The 16,427-nt window shown below is 46.6% G+C and overlaps 1 protein-coding gene across 2 annotated transcripts in view; it reads right to left on the bottom strand.

The window, feature by feature from the left end:
* SKI (SKI proto-oncogene) overlaps positions 1 to 16,427 on the bottom strand; it is a 143,742-nt gene that overhangs the window by 15,625 nt on the left and 111,690 nt on the right. For both annotated transcript variants that reach the window (XM_054009108.1, XM_054009109.1), the window contains exons 2-3: positions 1,721 to 1,846; positions 1,033 to 1,148 (exon numbers count right to left, since the gene is read on the bottom strand). In XM_054009108.1, coding sequence (XP_053865083.1) covers positions 1,033 to 1,148; positions 1,721 to 1,846 — 242 coding nt within the window. The remainder of the gene's footprint in view (positions 1 to 1,032; positions 1,149 to 1,720; positions 1,847 to 16,427) is intronic.

The following is a 16,427-nucleotide window of genomic DNA, read 5'->3' as shown; positions in this document are numbered from 1 at the left end:
CAACAGGCATGGCTTCGGAAGCCAATTCAGTTCATTCCCATAACAACCGGAAGGCCTGTTAAATTCTGAAACACTAGTACATTCAATAAAACTGGTTTAGAACAGTGTGTGTTAGGAAGTACGAAATCGAGATGTCCGGAAGGACAAACCAAACTGACGCCATGAGCCGGAGTTTGAGTGTTACTAGGGACAGCTGTCTCACTATATTTCAACAGCGCCTGCCAAAGGGACAAGATTGTAGAGACAGTAAATTTAACAGATGGATACAGTACATGGATAGTGGCTGGAGTGCCTTAAAAAGAATGAATTTAGGGCATGTGAAATGAGCCGTATAGAATGAGGAACAACAAATGCAGCAGGAGTGGATGCTTCCATGCACCATATTGCCCAGGGGGGTCTCAACCCTGCACTCATGAGATCACCGGTACTGGCCAAGAGGATGGTTTGGGCTCCAAGGCCCATTCAATCCAGGGCATTTCTCCTGAGGCTGCCAACAAGGGAGTCAATGTGTCAGCTTTGGCAGTGATTTGGTGACAGGGGCACCTGTGTGCTACTGACCTGGGAGGAGACCATCCGAGAGGTTTCACAGGGGCCACCAAAGAGCTATCTGGTGATAACAACTGGTCCCTACCAACTTGGAGCAGATGCCACCCATCATCCTAGAAGTTGTTGGTCAAGCCATCTTTAAACAGCAGATGGGCAAAACTCTAGACCAACTGCACAAAATGCTTGTCTCTTTGAACCACTGAACTAGCAATGACGCATGGACAGATCCTTCATTTCGCAATCTTTTGAGACACGTTTCACTCAAGAAAACCAAATTAGTGAATGTACAAATACTGCCACTTTCTTGTTTTCCTCCCCAGAATCACTTAAAACTGCGGCTGCAAATACTTTCACTGCACTGCCAGCAGACTGACTTGAACCAAACAACACAGCCACTCATATCAGTGCAAGGGAAACACCCACAAAGGGGCTTGCTGTAATATAAAATTGATTCTCCCTCCCACCCCATGGCTCAAGTCTTCTTACCCGTCTCGGATCAGTATGGGAAGATGTGTCGAGAGCTCTTTCTCGTTTGCTGAAACAGCAGGGGACCAAGGCCGGAAAGCAGAGAGGCGCTGACGGGGATGGACACAACCAATACTCTGCAAGGGAGGGAAGGAAAGAAAGGAAGAGAAAAATAAACAAAAATTGGTCACCACTGAGTATATCTTTCAAAAATATAAACTGCAAAGGAAAGTTATTGACGTGTGTGTGTGCGCGCGCGCGCGCTTGGGTTCTGTTATCTCTAACACAATTCCCCAACGGGATCGGCTTGCTGGACCTAACTGCTTAGTGCTTTTCACTGGAAGAGCTGAGTTGGATTAGATTTAAAATCCCATTCAGTTGTTGCTTGCCAACAAATAATATGTGGTTTGCAAGAGACCACCTGGGACTCCAGGGCCTTTCAGGATTCCTGTACGTCCGAGGTATCAAGAAATTGCTTATTTCATCCCACAGCCACGCCGCCAATGCTCATTGAGAGGCAGCAGGGGAAGGGGAAGGGCAGAGTAATTCACTCTTCATCAGGGAAAGGTGGAAAACGTCTTTCATTTAGAGAGCACGGGCCAAAGCCATCCTTGGTGTTGTTCCATTGGCTTCAAAGGAGGGACACCAAGCACAAATTTCCTCCCACAAATTTACTTTAAACAGGGCAAGTGTGTTACTGAAGAGTCACCTTATTGGATGAACTAGACAAGGACCGTAACCAACTGGATTGCTTTTCCTTCTCGGCAGAAGTTGGAGACTGGGAAGCAGAGTCATCAATTTTGGGCTTTTTGGAAGCAGGAGGATCCGAAGGGATCTGAAAGGAAGAGGGGGAGAGGAAGCAGAGATTTAGTAATTGTTCTTTTCACAGTCAGTTTAGTGCCAGGATAAAAGGTGATATTTAAAACAAATATTGATCTTTTCCCACCATCCCTTGAACAGAACTATCATTTCATGACTACATCGTAAAGAGCTGCAAATGGAAGAGACAAAGGGACAGAGACCAATGTATTCCACCACACAACACTGGCTTCATTCATTCATTAAAGCATAAATGGCAAGACACAAAGTTACAATACAAGGGCTAAAATGAAGCATAAATATAATTGAGCTATTCACACTGTGCCGCTAAGCAGTATCTGCCTTTTTTATTATTATTATTATTATTATTGTATGCAGAAAGGTAAATTTTAATGTGGTTTCTGAATTGGAAAGATTATTTTAAATGAGAACAGAGCAGACTTTGTTATTCTGTTTGCAATGGTTGTTATGCCGATGACTTCACTACCCCACAGCTGCAGTGGATTCTGGGGGCGCTGCCAAGAGCCGCTTTGCCTTTTCCACAAGTGCCTCAGATTGGCCTATAAATCACCCTCAAGCATAAAATAGTCCTTTGGCAGGCAGGACCCCTTTCCTTCAACACCACGAAGAAATAAAATTCCTACAGTCCCAGTGTGGCTTGCAAAATTTGGTAACTACTGGTTTCACTGGTGCGCTGGGGATACCAGACTGAGGTGCCGCCAGCACAAACAAGGCTAGCGGACGGGCTCTGGACCTCATTCTGCATGAAGAGTACAAATAATAAAAACAAGAACACACCAACTTTCTTTCTTTCTTTCTTTCTTTCTGTGAGTTGGAAAACTCATTGCTTTTCCATATTGCGGTCCAACAGGGCTCTTATTGAGATGGCAGCACAATATGGCAGTAACCAATAATAATCCTAATACCGTATGTTTATACAGAGCTTTTCCATCCCACCATTGCGAAGCATTATACAAAAGCGCGTAAGTATCCACCGCCTCTGTTTTATAAATGAGGAAACTGTGCGACAGACAAGTTTTAAGGGCAAGATTTTCACAAGTGTCTACTGATTCTGGGTGTCCAACCTGAGACCCCTTAAAGAGGCCTGGTGCTCAGTACTATCTGAAAATCAGCTTCCTTTAAGGCATCTCAAGTTGAGCACCCAAAACTGAGTCACCCAAAGCCACTATCCTTGGAAATTATGCTCTGAGTGATTTACCCAATTTTCAGAAAGGGAGTTTCAGGCAGAACTGAGAGTCGGACGCCCTTCTCCAGACGCCCAGTCCACTACCCTATCCACTCTGCTCACAGCAAAGCCTGGTGCTGGATGCCAGACAAAAACACAGTCCCTTTGCCAGCCTTCACTGGGAGGGAACTCTGATATCAAGTCCATGATCACTCTGCTGCTTGTATAGGTGGCAGGGCAGCTTTGCAGCGCTGTGGCTCATGCCAACCAGTCTCTAGTTAATGCCAGTTACTCTGCCAGCCTGCGCTGCTAGGACTGCTCGTGGTCTTTTACGGCCCGATTTGCGCTGTAACATAATCGAACCCAGCACGGATCTCTTACTACAGCATTCTAAGGCGAGCTAGAGGCTGGGGCGCCTTCCCGTACATAGCAGATGAAGCAGAGCGCGTGTGTGAGTAACCGCGAGTGCAAAATTAGCCCGTGCCAGCGCCAAATGCCAGTGTCAATGGATCTGCAAGAGCTTCTTCTGGCTCAGCGTCAGCCTTTTCTTTCTTTGGGCTGACTCTGGAAGTGGCTGTGCCGCAGCCCCTCCTCCCTCACCAGCTAGAAAGGGGCACTTTGGAACGCCTTCTGCGGAAAGCACAGGGCAGCGGGTTGGGGAAAGGTTCGTTTCTGCTGTCAGAGATGCCGTCTGTGCAGAAGCAGTGACAGCATCAGAATGGTATTTGGCAGGCGAGGCAGCTCCCAGCCCTATCCACTGGGGATGGTGAGCAATGTGGGGAGGGGTGGGGAAGGGGCCTGGAATGAAAAAGGCAACAGGTGGCAAGACTCAGCATGGAGACCAGTCCTCCCCCCCCCCATTACTGCTACCCTACTCAGCTGCAGGAGAACATTCTGCTCAGGCAGGATGGAGGACAGCCATCCTGGGCCCTGTACTGTGCACACCCGGATAGCTCCGTAATGGGCTTGAACTGGGGGGCTGGTGTAAAAACAAACAGCTTTTGGGGAACAGGGAGGAAAGTGTCAAGTCTTAAAGAGGCGTGAGGAAAGATATTTAACTAGAATCACCTCATTTGCATTTTCAAGGGACTACGGGTCTCCTTTTTTCTTCTCTGCCCTCCTCCCTTTTTTCCCCTCTAATCAAGGCTGACATCCAAGGCAGAGGGGGAGCCTGAGCTGCACAATATAGGAGTCGACAAGCAAAACAATCCATGCCCCTTGCTGCCAGTGGTCAGCACTGTTCTGTTCCTGTGCACCAGAGCCATGATGGGAAAGCCTCCCACCCCACACCGAAGAGAAGAGAAACAGCTGCTGACAGCCCATGTAGATTGTTCTAAATGAAGCAACATCATCTCCCACCATGTGGTGCTAGCATTCCTGAGAATCAGGGCTGGCTTGTGCGCTGGGCACTGAGCTGTGACTTGGAAGCCCTACAGTCTATTGCACACACCAAGCTGCAGTGTGACCTCAGGCAAGTCACTTCACCTCCCTCTGCCTTGTTTCCCCTTCCGCCCTTTATCTGTCTTGTCTACTTAGATTATTAGCTCTTCAGAGCAGGGTCTGCCCACCCGGTACAATCGGAGCTATGGGTGCTACTCTAACACTGCTAATAATAATTGCTTTCTTACCCTCTGTGAAGAATAATGAATCAAGAACCAGGGCTGTTCATGAAGAAGTGGGGATAATGCTTTGAAATCCAAAAAGCAGTGGGTTGCTCTTGGCCCGGTCACACATGCCATTTGGTTACCCTTCGCGTTACCTTCGTATCTGTCTGGGCAGCCACGGAAAATATTTTTTCCCTCCTCACTGAGCTGCAGCAGCTATGCCATAAATCCATCAAAGGCTCATGTTCTACAAGTGTCAAAAGTGGTCAACTGGTGACCAATAGGCCCAGCAGAGAGGTCATGCAGCCAGCCAATGAGAAAGCATTATCACACGCCTCTCATCCAAGCATGACTTTTGCTTTGCAAAGCAGAGTCTGCTGATGAAATAGGCAGAATTTGATCTTCCTACCACAAGGGAGTGTGAACAACAGCTCAAAAAAAAAAAAAAAAATCAGGACTGAGGAGGTGGAAGATTACAAGAAAGGAAAACACAAACACACTCTGGTAGTCTGGACACTGAAATGCAAAAAACGAGGCATGTAGTACAACTCCCCCTTCCACATGATTCACTGATTATACACCAGGCTAGGACAGACTCTCAGCTGGTAATAAGTAAAACTGACAAAAGTACCACTCTGTCACTTTCATCGTGGGCAAAGTAGCCAGCATGGGGGAGACACAGTAGATCGTATGTGGATGAAAATTCTTTTATTTCCACCCACATATATAAACGTACAAACTTACAAATAAAATATTAACACAGGTGGCATTTAACAGGGAACTAAATGACCTTCTTATAAATGACCTTGCCCCCTCCCCCCAACTGATGTGTGCAATAAACTCTTAGAAGCTTGAAACAGAAATAGATGTTTCCTTAACCTTATCCCCCTTTGCTTGTGTTGCTCAAGAACAATGGTTTGTTATTGTATAGCTCCGCATAAGCACTGGGGCTTTTCATGATGGTTTGTTGTGGTAAGGTACCTCATAAAGCCTAGAGCTATGTAAAGTGGTTTGTTATTATAGAGTTGCTCAATAGCACTGGTATAAGACGTCTCTTGTTATAGGGGAGTTTAGGGGCACTGTGGCATTTGCTTTGGTAAGGCGAAACCACACAGAAAAGTTTATATGGATCCTAAAGAAAAACACAGAAGTGAGATTTTGGGCCTACTAAACATGATGGCATCCCTTTAAAGTCACCCTGGTATTAATCAGGCTAGTTTGGATTTTGGCCAAATGAGATCACATTTGACATGTCATGCTAGCTCGTTTAGGTATTGTATTATCAAAGCATGAGATCAGTGGAGGTGACCTTTACCCGCTGCTTCTCAGAAAGACACCCCCCTCCCTTCCGAATGCTACATAATAATACTAAAACAAGCAGGCCGGGAGTTAACTAGCAAGCCCGGCCTGGCCCCTAAAAGTTCCTTTTCAGTCCAACACAGAGTGAAAATTGGGCTCTCAGAATAAGACACTTTCAAGCCACTCAAGATGGGGTCATTCCTGGGTACTCTCTTTGGGGTCAGTCTCCTCTGTAGCATCTGGGCTGAGTGGGCGATTTTTGTTCTCCTGGCTCCTCTATTCACCGAGGGTTTCTCTTAAGCACAAAGCAGGGAGTGCTCTTGGGGGTCGGTGTGTTTGTGTGTCTGCCCTAGCCCCCTGTAATGTGAACAGCTATCCACGATGGGATAAGCTCAGATGCTACAAACAAAGCACTGTCCTTACGTGGAAGAGGAGAACAACAGAATGGGCCAAAGTCTCTGGGAGCACCTTTTGCAATTTGACCCTATACTCAACAAGCCAACAACAAGCAAACATGCCTGTTTCCCTTGTCTCTGAAACCAAACAGCACTCCAAATCCAACCTCTGCAAACACCCAAGAGATCTGTTCAAAAGCCTGGGCTTCATTCTGCCCCCTCACTCCAGTTTTACACTACAGTAATGCTATCGATTTACACTGGTGCAAACAAGAGCAGAATTGGGCCCATTTGCCTAACAGGAGCAGGAAACTAGGTGGAGAGTGGTGGGCAGGTGGGAAGATATTTTAAGGTAGCTACCCAAAACAGGGGTTGCTTAGAGCATGTGGGGAGATTAGGGTCCATGGCTAGGAACATAGGAACTTCTGTACCAGATCACAGCAATGGTCCACCTAATCCGGTCTCCTATCTCTGATAGCACCCACCAGCAGATGCTTTGAGGGAAGGTGCAGGAAACCTAGTAGACATTTAACAGATGGGTATTAATGGGTGATGCGACCCAAAGTGAAGGTTGGTTTCAATTTCAGGGTGGTTCAGATTGGGATTTGCAGGGCTGCACCTGCCTCAAAGGGATCCAACTGAGAAGCAGTCCCCAAAAAGGAAGGGACCCAATTCTCCAATTCCAATTCAGCTAAATCTAATCCTAACCCAGAACCCCCCCCAACGCCTACTACAGCTAAAATGAGGGAAACTCCTGCAGGCTGGATTTTTAATCCTTCCTAGGATGGGTGTGAGTGCAGCTCCCCCATAGCAGGGGGTAAAGCAAGTGAAAAAAGAAACACTCCAGGCTTCTGCTCTTTGAGTTCAGTGATGCAGGGCAAGCCTGGCCACTACGGCTATTATTGCAGCTTTGAGAATATCTGACAGGCTGGAAGCAGGTGCAGTGACCCACACTGCATGGGGTTACTGAGTCATCTTTGCATAGAAATCAGACAGCTAAAGGGACAGAGCACGTTCTGTGCGGAGACTCTGATTAGGCCATAGGGTGTCTTTCCCTCAACCCTGCCCCTTCCCTTTTAAATGGAGCTTGAAATGGATCGGGGACATGGGAACAATACTAGCAGAAATCACTTTATTCTACTTGGCTGGGAACTTCTTTAAAGGGCTGGATTGTGGCCTGGCTTCATGTGGTTGCAGATGGGCTAAGAATAGGACCCACCCTTCCCCACTGCATTGATCCACTCCTCGGATCACAGCCCTGGGTGTAGGTGATGGGGGCGCAGGCTCCATGGAGCCACTACTGCGCCCCACAGGGAAAGCTGAGCCCGCCCTAATGGAAGAAGTAACCTGCACCAGGTTACGGGATTCTAGCAGTGGAGGGAGACAGGGAAGGAACTGTGATTCGCAATTCCGTCCTACGGACGCTCTGCTACATGCCTCTCCTAACACGGGACTGAGCCCTGAAGGTCCAAGGTCGCCATCAAGAATGAATGATTTAGTCCACTGGGGGAGGGAATGGAGGGTGCGAAAGGGCAATTCAGGAGACCAAGCCACAGTAATGCATGATTTTTACATGTACATCTATGCACCCCAGGGAGATAGAGGGGGGAGGGGCTACGGTCAAGAACTTGGAGCAGATCCTACTGCAAACAAGAGTCTATCTTTTCATGGTAGCTTTAAATGTCCCCCAGCACACACAGAGTGATTCAAGAAATCTCTATTTTCATCTCTTTATGTGACTACTGGAAAGAAATATGAACCTGTGTGTATGTGTATGGATTTGATTCTTTATCTCCCTCATACGGGTGTACCTCAGGAATAACGCCACCGAAGTCACAGGGGTTACACCTACATAAAACCGGGGGAAGCAAAATCAGAAACAGGCTCATAAATCTATGCATAGCATTATAGCATGTTGTTCAAGCTGCTGCATTTGCAAAGAGCCAAGTTCAGTTATACCATAAGAAAGGGTGGAGCTTCCTGTCTCAGCAGATACTCAGTTTGGGCGTGAAAATTAAGTGGATTTCTCACTAAGAACAAAAACCACAAGACCAGACGCCAGTCTGATACCGGTTTGTAGAAACCTCAAAGATACACTTCTTGGGGGTTAAAAAACGTGACAGACGCCAAAAGATAAAAATACATTAAAAAATAAAGCAGCAAACAACTGAGTGGCAGGCAATAAACTATACCATCGGGGTCAGACTTCAGTCCAAATGGGTCAGCAGCACAGGGCAAGGCTGTGACCCAGTTCGGTTGTGCAGCATGAAAGCACTGCTGTTTGCGATGCTGTAGTGAAGGGTCGGTCTAAAATTGGGTCTGGTCCAAAGCCAATGGGAGTCATTCCACTGATTGCAGTGGATTCGGGATCAGAACTGGCTGCAAATATTAGCTTGGGGTGGAGGGACATGGGTGCTTCTTGACTCACGTTTGCACGTTTATCCCAAGGAAACTTGTGATCTAGGCATGTACCTAGTCTGGAGACACCCTGAGAGCATGGAATGGCTGTAAAGAAGACACTGCAGTTTACTGGGACCTAACTCATACTCACCAGAGAGGCCAGGACAGTCCTGAAGAGGATGCTAGTATAAGTGACACACGTTGTGCTATGTCCATCCTTGGTGTAACTTTCCCCCTCAGCTAGACAGATGATTCAGTAGATAGGACATGGGGCTGGAAGTCAGGAAACGAGGGTTCAGCTCTTGGCTCTGTCCCTGACTCACTGTGTGGTCTCGGGCAAATCACTTAGCCCCCCTTGCACCATCTGTACAATGAAGATAATGGCTCCCTACCTCACAGGGGTGTTGTGAGGGTAAAACCAATTAATGACTGAGTGAGGCACAGATAACAGGGGCTACGTCAGCCTGCAGTGGGGGTGACTGACAGTAATTCCCATTCAGGAGCTCCTTGCTGGGCTAACTGAACATGGCAAGTCTGACTAGGTCTTAGTGGATGGGTGCTTATCTTTTTATTATTATTTTTTTTAAGGCATTTGGCCAATGCTTAATTTGTTATGAAAGAGGTGCCAGGGATGAACTGCCAGGCCCGGAGGTACCAGGGCTTGACCCTGGCACAAATTAAGCACTGCATTTGGCCCAATGTAGCACCTGGTTTGGCCTGCTCGGAGAGGCCAAGGACCAAATGGGACAGGATGGGTACAGTGGGCAGGATTTTCAACAGCACCTGTGATGTATGAGCACAAATGCCACTGAAGCCAATGGGACTTGTGCTCCCAAGGCCCTGGGGTGCTTCTGAAAGCCCTACCCCAATGTGGGCCTGTAGGTGGGAAGCTTGCCCATTGCCACTTGCAGAGCACCCATCATGTGGCTACCTGAAAAACTTCATTCTCCAGGAGCTGCCAGGCTGGAGATTTTCCCCAGCACTCATTTGAGTTTAAAAGTAAACCTTCCAACCAGCAACTCAGTAGCCGAACAACCAACAATGGTGCATCTAATCTCTCTGTCCAGGCCTCTGCACCATGCTCACTGTTGTGGTATCTGAGCATGAGGTGTAACACAGGAATAAGCAGCTGCTGCTTCTTTGACTCAGCAAACTACAAGTTCATCCTTATCAAGATCAGGCTCATCCCTGGTGATACTGTCCTCTTGCAGCAAAAGCGCAGAAAGCACTTAGAGATCGATCACCAGCTATGTCCCACAGGGGCCCAGGGATGACATGCAGCTGAGTCTGGAAAGCCATGTCCACATGGGATTTTGCTAGACAAAACAGATACCAGGAGCTTCTGAGATACAGCCCATGCAGCCACAGCTAGCTCATAGAAAGCCCAGGAGTATTCGACCTCAGCCAGGCAGCAAGACGCTTCCATCACCAAGGAACCTTGCAATTAAAATAAAACCAGCCAAAGAGAAGATCTGAAAGTGTTGATCCTTCAGGAACTGCTGTGCTTTCCTTACTCAGAGATGAAAAGTGGGTCAGTGCAACTATCCCAACCCGTCTGTGTGCTGTGCCACTGCAAAGACTGGCGAAAGAGCCCCAAGAAAGCCTCTGTATGCAAGACGTGACACTCAGTGTCTAGTTAGAAGTCTGTTCTGGCCCTGGAAAGGAGTGGTGTAATGCCCAGAGATGGGGACTGGGAGACATGACTTCTAGATTCTATTCTGCGTGCTGCTGCTGGTGCACTAAGTCACTTCAATTCAGCTCCTTCATACATACAATGGAAATAACCGCCTTACCCACCTGCAAGGACTTTGTCTTGGAAGAAAGTTGGCATAGACAGTATTCTTAAGCAGAATGAAATGACTGTGTCCCATATGGAGTCCCTTCTCCCAATGAATCCCCTAATACTTGTTCATTTTTAAGGGCCCTAAGGTTAGTTCAGGCCATTGCACATGCCACTACGGTCACACGTTGCACAGGCCAAACGGCAGGGTGAACAGGACACCCCCAGAGATGCCATGAGTAGCAGTTTGGAGAAAGTGTGCATTATGTTACCAACAAGCACTCTAAGCTGCTCCTTCAAGTCAGAGTGCAATCCCTGAGGAACATGGAGGCTGGCATTATAGCCTTCTCCCCAGGCGTTCTTATGCGGGGTTAGTCTCCTGTGACTTGCACCAGTGCAAATCAGGAATAGCGCCGCTGAAGCCAATGGAGGTACACATGGGGTCAAACCAGAGTAAGTGAGAGGGGAATCAAACCGTGTGTTTAATTGGCAGGTGCAATGCGCTCTGCAGGCACCCAACTGTGAACAAACTCCTGCAAAATCCCAAACCAGGCACAGTTTAGATTCGAGTTCCCTTGCATCCAAATCCTTTAAAGCCGTGACACGCGCTCCAATCACTAGAACACATGCTTCCTACAGGCGTTTGGCGACATGGCCGGCTGGTGATTAATAAGATGTTAAGGGGGGTCTCTATCAAGGATTGTACTTTCACGTGGATTGCAGAAAAATATTTAGTCTGATGCAGACGGATGGGTATAAACGACCTGTCTCGGTGAAACAGAGTGAGCTCGGAGCACTGTAATCTGGAGCAGTAGGAAGATTTACTGCATCTTTACTGTATATATTTAAAAGAGAAAAACCTACCACATCTAAACACCAGTTCTAGGAAGCGCTTACTACAGTCTGCCCTTTTTATTTTTTTATTACGTTTCTGGTTTTGGTGGCAGGAGTCCAGACCGTCACAGCACAGAGCTCTCCGTCTTCCCCCCCTCCCTCCCCGCCCCCCTGACAGCTCTGGTGGAAACAGCAAGTATTCATTTTACCCTGTCATTCTGGGAGGCCTGATGACATGAAGTATTTGCTTTCTATTCCTGCCCTTCCCAGCACGCTCACTGGCTGCCACGGTGTCGCCCTGTGTCTGACCTGTGGGGAGGCTTCACAAACCGCAGCTGAAAGCACTTCAGAGAGTGTCTGTTACACCGTGGTTTGAAAAGGTGTTGTGAAAAGCTCCTCGCTGGAGCTGCTGTGCTCACCCTATACTGGAGACCTGACCTGGACCGTCTTTGCCTGCTCTAGGAGGGAGAGCCTCCACATGGCCTGTAAGCCTTATTCTACTCAATCGACACCACTGCAAATGGCACTTCCCCACCCAAGAATGTTATGTAAGATATGCATCCGAAGAAGTGGGCTGTAGTCCACGAAAGCTTATGCTCTAATAAATTTGTTAGTCTCTAAGGTGCCACAAGTACTCCTGTTCTTCTTTATGTAAGATGCAGTGTTTTAGTCATCTGGTACTTGAGAAAGTTCATCTCAAGGATTTGGGAAAAAGGGGCTAATTCTCCTCTCATTTCACCAGCGTAGAGTCCTTTGCCTCCAATGGACTCACTTCAGATTTACAGGACAGGAAGGCAGGAATTGGATCCATTCTGTTTCCTACAAAATGCCTCTCTCTCACACTTCCTCAGCCTAACAGAATTTCTGATACAGAGTCTCTTTTGTGAAATGTCTGGAGTGAAGCAAAATTAAAACTGTTTTCTAGAGTATTCTTTGCTTAGCCCCAACAGCCCCTCGACTTCCATTTCCAAACTCCTTGGCCAGCGTGTGGAGGAAGCCTTTTCTCCCTCCCCAGCCCTGCTGTCTGAACATTCCCCCCCCCCCCTTTTTTTTTTTTACTGTAAGATTTTAGCCAGGTTCCATTTGGTGGTTGTGCTTGAACTCACAACTAGCCAACAGTGGATCCATATCAAAAATCTCCCAGCCCAATTTCCTAACAGTTCGTTCCAGTTGCTATCACCAAAAAAAAACCACTGACCCTGCAGCTTGGTTTTAAAATTTCACTGGAAGAAAACAACATACATGTATGTGCGCGATTTGCTTTTCAAAGTGCTCAATACCACTGAGAAACTCCAGAGAGGCTGGGAATTCAGTAAACTGGGCGGATCTTGGCTCCAGTTATGCACAGAAGCGTATTTATTAGGACACAAAATGGCCATGATTTGTTATGAACACACCTCCTGGGATACTTTTGGGTTGCTACAGGCTGTAGCGTAGCTTGTAAATTTACTTCTGAGATTAATATTTCGTAGAGGTGTGGTGGTGGAAATAGCCAGCTATTTCTGCCTTAACATTTACATTCTGAAAAAACTGCTCTACCAGTTGAACTGGCTCAAAGTTATTAGTGAACTCCGGAATTAAACTCTCTTACTTTTCCCCCCGCCCCAAGCTGTTAAATTCTTTGCTGAAAATGATTCTTTGGGCCTGATCATGCATATTCTGACCAGGGGAAGCCGAGGAGACTTTGCCCATCAGTAATGGTTGGTAGGGCTGGGTCCATACAGCTGGATTTCAAGGCTTTAGGCCAATCACCAACAGCCAGCTAAACAGAGAATACAGAAACACTTCTGCAGCTTGTTGTTGGTTTACTGTTTCCTTCAAGGGCACGATTAAGCAACCACTTGGATCCAGACGTCGGTCCTGATAAGGGCACTTCCCTGCCTGCTTGAGCCGTAGGTGCACATTATCTCTGACGGAACGACGTCAGCAAACGAGCACCCCATTCTATATTGCATTGCATTCAAATCAAAGCCTCTCTCTGCAAGGGGTACTATTTTAAAAACTTTCAATTTTGGTCTACATTAGGGTTCAGATGCATCTTCACAAAGGAAAATCACAGTATATATATGTTAAATAAGCAACAGACAGTTTCAGCTTGCTGTTCCGAGAAACTCTGAGCCAGACATAAACAGCTCTTATCCTTGAAATCACTCCCAGACCCCTTTCAGGTTTACCCAGCTGACTAAATCTGGGGAGGATTTTAGACATGCAGCCCCTGATGGTATCCTTGCTCACAACCACATCAAAACACACACACACACAAAGTCCAGCGAGGTTTAACAGCTGGGATAGGGCAATCAATAAACCCAGCGTACTTTAAAAAAAAAAAAGGGGGTTGTGAGTGCAGCTGGAATGCAGCTGTGGATATTATTTTATATAGGGAGGTGTGTGTGTGTGCATGTGTGTAAATACATGTGTGCATGTGCACGTGTGCGTATGTGTATCTATAATAAATAGGAAGTATTTCACTCTGAGCAATCTGGAAAAAATGTACCAAGTGAAATAAGTCTATTTATTTTTAGCCGTAAACTAATTCCTTTTTAGATTCCAGTTGCCATCAAGACTAGGGGGAAAAAAGCAGCAGACCTCATAGAACAATGCACTAACGGCTTCACTAGAGCTGGACAGACCAGTCTCAATCCTCACAGCCTGTATTAGCCAGTTGTCTCAAACACATATACAAGGGTCAGAGGTCAGTGCCTGGATAGGCTGCAGGGGATCAGCTCAACTACAGACTGTAACATTTCTATTACCAAAATAATCCTCATCATAATTAAACACACGCACGTATGTATGTACACACTCACACTCCTATTCTGAGATGCTATTTCTGAACCAGGGGATTTCCAGGTTTTATTTTTTTTGGGGGAGTGGGGGGATGACAACGACCCTTCCCTTTCTTTCCATTTCTTACCCCTTCATTTAAAATAAACCTGTTTCTAGTGTTTATTGGTGCAGTGATATCTACCTGAATTTGCAGACAGGCTGAAACAGTAGCTCAGAGAGTCAGAGAATGGGGTTAACCTGGGGTCACCACACCCCTGGGTGGTTGTGAAAAGATACCACCAGGCTTCCCTTCACATGTTGCTAAATGGGAAGGGGCCTCTAGGAGATGCCAGTATGGAAAAGATTGAGTACCAGTGTTCTGAAACAAAGTGACAAGGTGACTTTAAAAGTATGTTCTCCCCCTTTGAATCAGACCGCTGCCTCCAGAAAGCCTTCTACTCTCCAGGATGACAGTTGCAATAAGCATATAGCTTTTTCAACCCAAGGATCTCAAAGCACTTTGCAAGTATTCATTAAATAATTAAGCCTCCCACCTATACCTGTATTATGCAAGAGGTCAAACTACATATCACAGTCGCTGCAGGCCTTCGTAATCTATGAATTTACAGGGGTTGCCATTATGAAACCAACATTTATCCGTAAGAGCCATCTGAGACTTCATGTTTTTCCAATATGCATGAAATAATCCCACATCTCAGATAGCACTAGTAATCACTGTGGATGAACGCTGACTTGATAGTGATGACCAGAGGATGACAGCAGAGATTATTATTCTCATTGCACAGATGGGGAAACTGAGACACTGAATACTCAGAGTAATCATGGACAGGGCCAAGAATGGAATACAGAGTCCTGTGCTGTAATCATTACACTCCCTCCCCAGATAGCAAAGGGAGTATGACCTGAATGCCAAGAATTAAACCTCTGGAGTACAGTGCTCCCACAAGAAAACCTTTGTAAAGAAAGTTCCAAAGAAATAAAGTTGATTTATTTGTTAAGAACTGTACTTGGTTTTTGGCCCTGGTTCGGAGCCTCTTTTCCATTGCCTAAGACTCTGCCTTGCCCTTCCAGTGCAAACTAAAAATTATGGCTTGAAAAGAATTCCCTACCCTGTGGTTTGGGTTTTTTAAAAAACAAACAAAACAAAACAAAACACACACACACACACCAATGCTGGAGCAGAGCCAGTCGCTGACTGACACTAGTGCAAACCAGATCAGGGGGACTAAGCAGGAAAAATGGGCCCTTTTCCTCTGGCCGTTTTTGTTGGCAACGGTTGTGTGGGAACTCTTTCTATATGGATACCCAGTGTGTGTGCGCGCATCAGACAGCGAGAGAGAGAAACTGAGTGCGAGTGTGTGTGCAGGAGGGAGACAGAAGTTGGGAGGAACCTAGGGGCCTTGCTTTGACACCAATGAAGTCGAGGGGAGTTTTGCCACTGGCTTTCATGGAAGGATTCAACAAGGAAGCAAGTAACCTCCTCTAAACAGCCCTATTCTGCTCGTTTTGAAACACTGGACTGATTCCCTATGGGATCATTGTTCTGGGAACCTAAAAAGCATTTACCAGATATTACCCTCCCCGCCCCCCCCTTTTTTAAAATTAAAACCAGAATCTGCTGTCCTAACTGCCTGTAAGTTCCATCTTGAAATTCTCTCCAAGGCATCAGTTCTTCTATTGAGAGGAGCCCACTCTGCCAGCTAAGATTCTCATTTTAATTTCAAACCTTACATAAAAGGGCAAGTATTCCCCTTGTGGCTTCCGCTAATGTCGGCTCTAGCAAGCGTGTTGTTCTTCCTCAAATACCATCCGACACATAAACTTCAGCGGCCAGGGGTTTACGAACTCAGAAAAGGGGGGGAGACCCAACATTGACAGAAAACAGATGAGGTTTTGTTGTTGTTTTGTTAAACTCTCCTCTAGTATCTGGGCAGACTGTTAACAAGCTCTAAAATGGACTGATTTGGGGTTTTTCTGATTCCTCTGGTGCCTGTGGTAGTAGCCCACGGTCTCCTAAAAACACATAACCCGCCTTTGATTTAAAATGGGAATGTAGCTAAATGCTGCCAGCACCTGGAGAATGCAAACTTACAGGATTCCTCTGTTGCAAACTGTCAATGATACTGTGGATTTTTGCATTTTTAAAAAACTGGTTCCAACATGCTGCATGGCAGATTTACCCCCATCCCCCACCCCCATCTGTGCGATGAAACATCTTGGATGAGGGACAGGCAGAATGTGCCACACCATTAAACAAGCAAGCCACCCCGGGAAGCACAGCTGCAAACAAACTGGCAAAGATCTGCAAGTGT

Source organism: Malaclemys terrapin, chromosome 19 (genome assembly GCF_027887155.1).
Source record: "Malaclemys terrapin pileata isolate rMalTer1 chromosome 19, rMalTer1.hap1, whole genome shotgun sequence".
In the NCBI taxonomy this organism is placed as follows: Eukaryota; Metazoa; Chordata; order Testudines; family Emydidae; genus Malaclemys; species Malaclemys terrapin.
The sequence above is the reverse complement of the archived record's forward strand: the minus strand, read 5'-3'. Positions and strand labels throughout refer to the sequence as shown.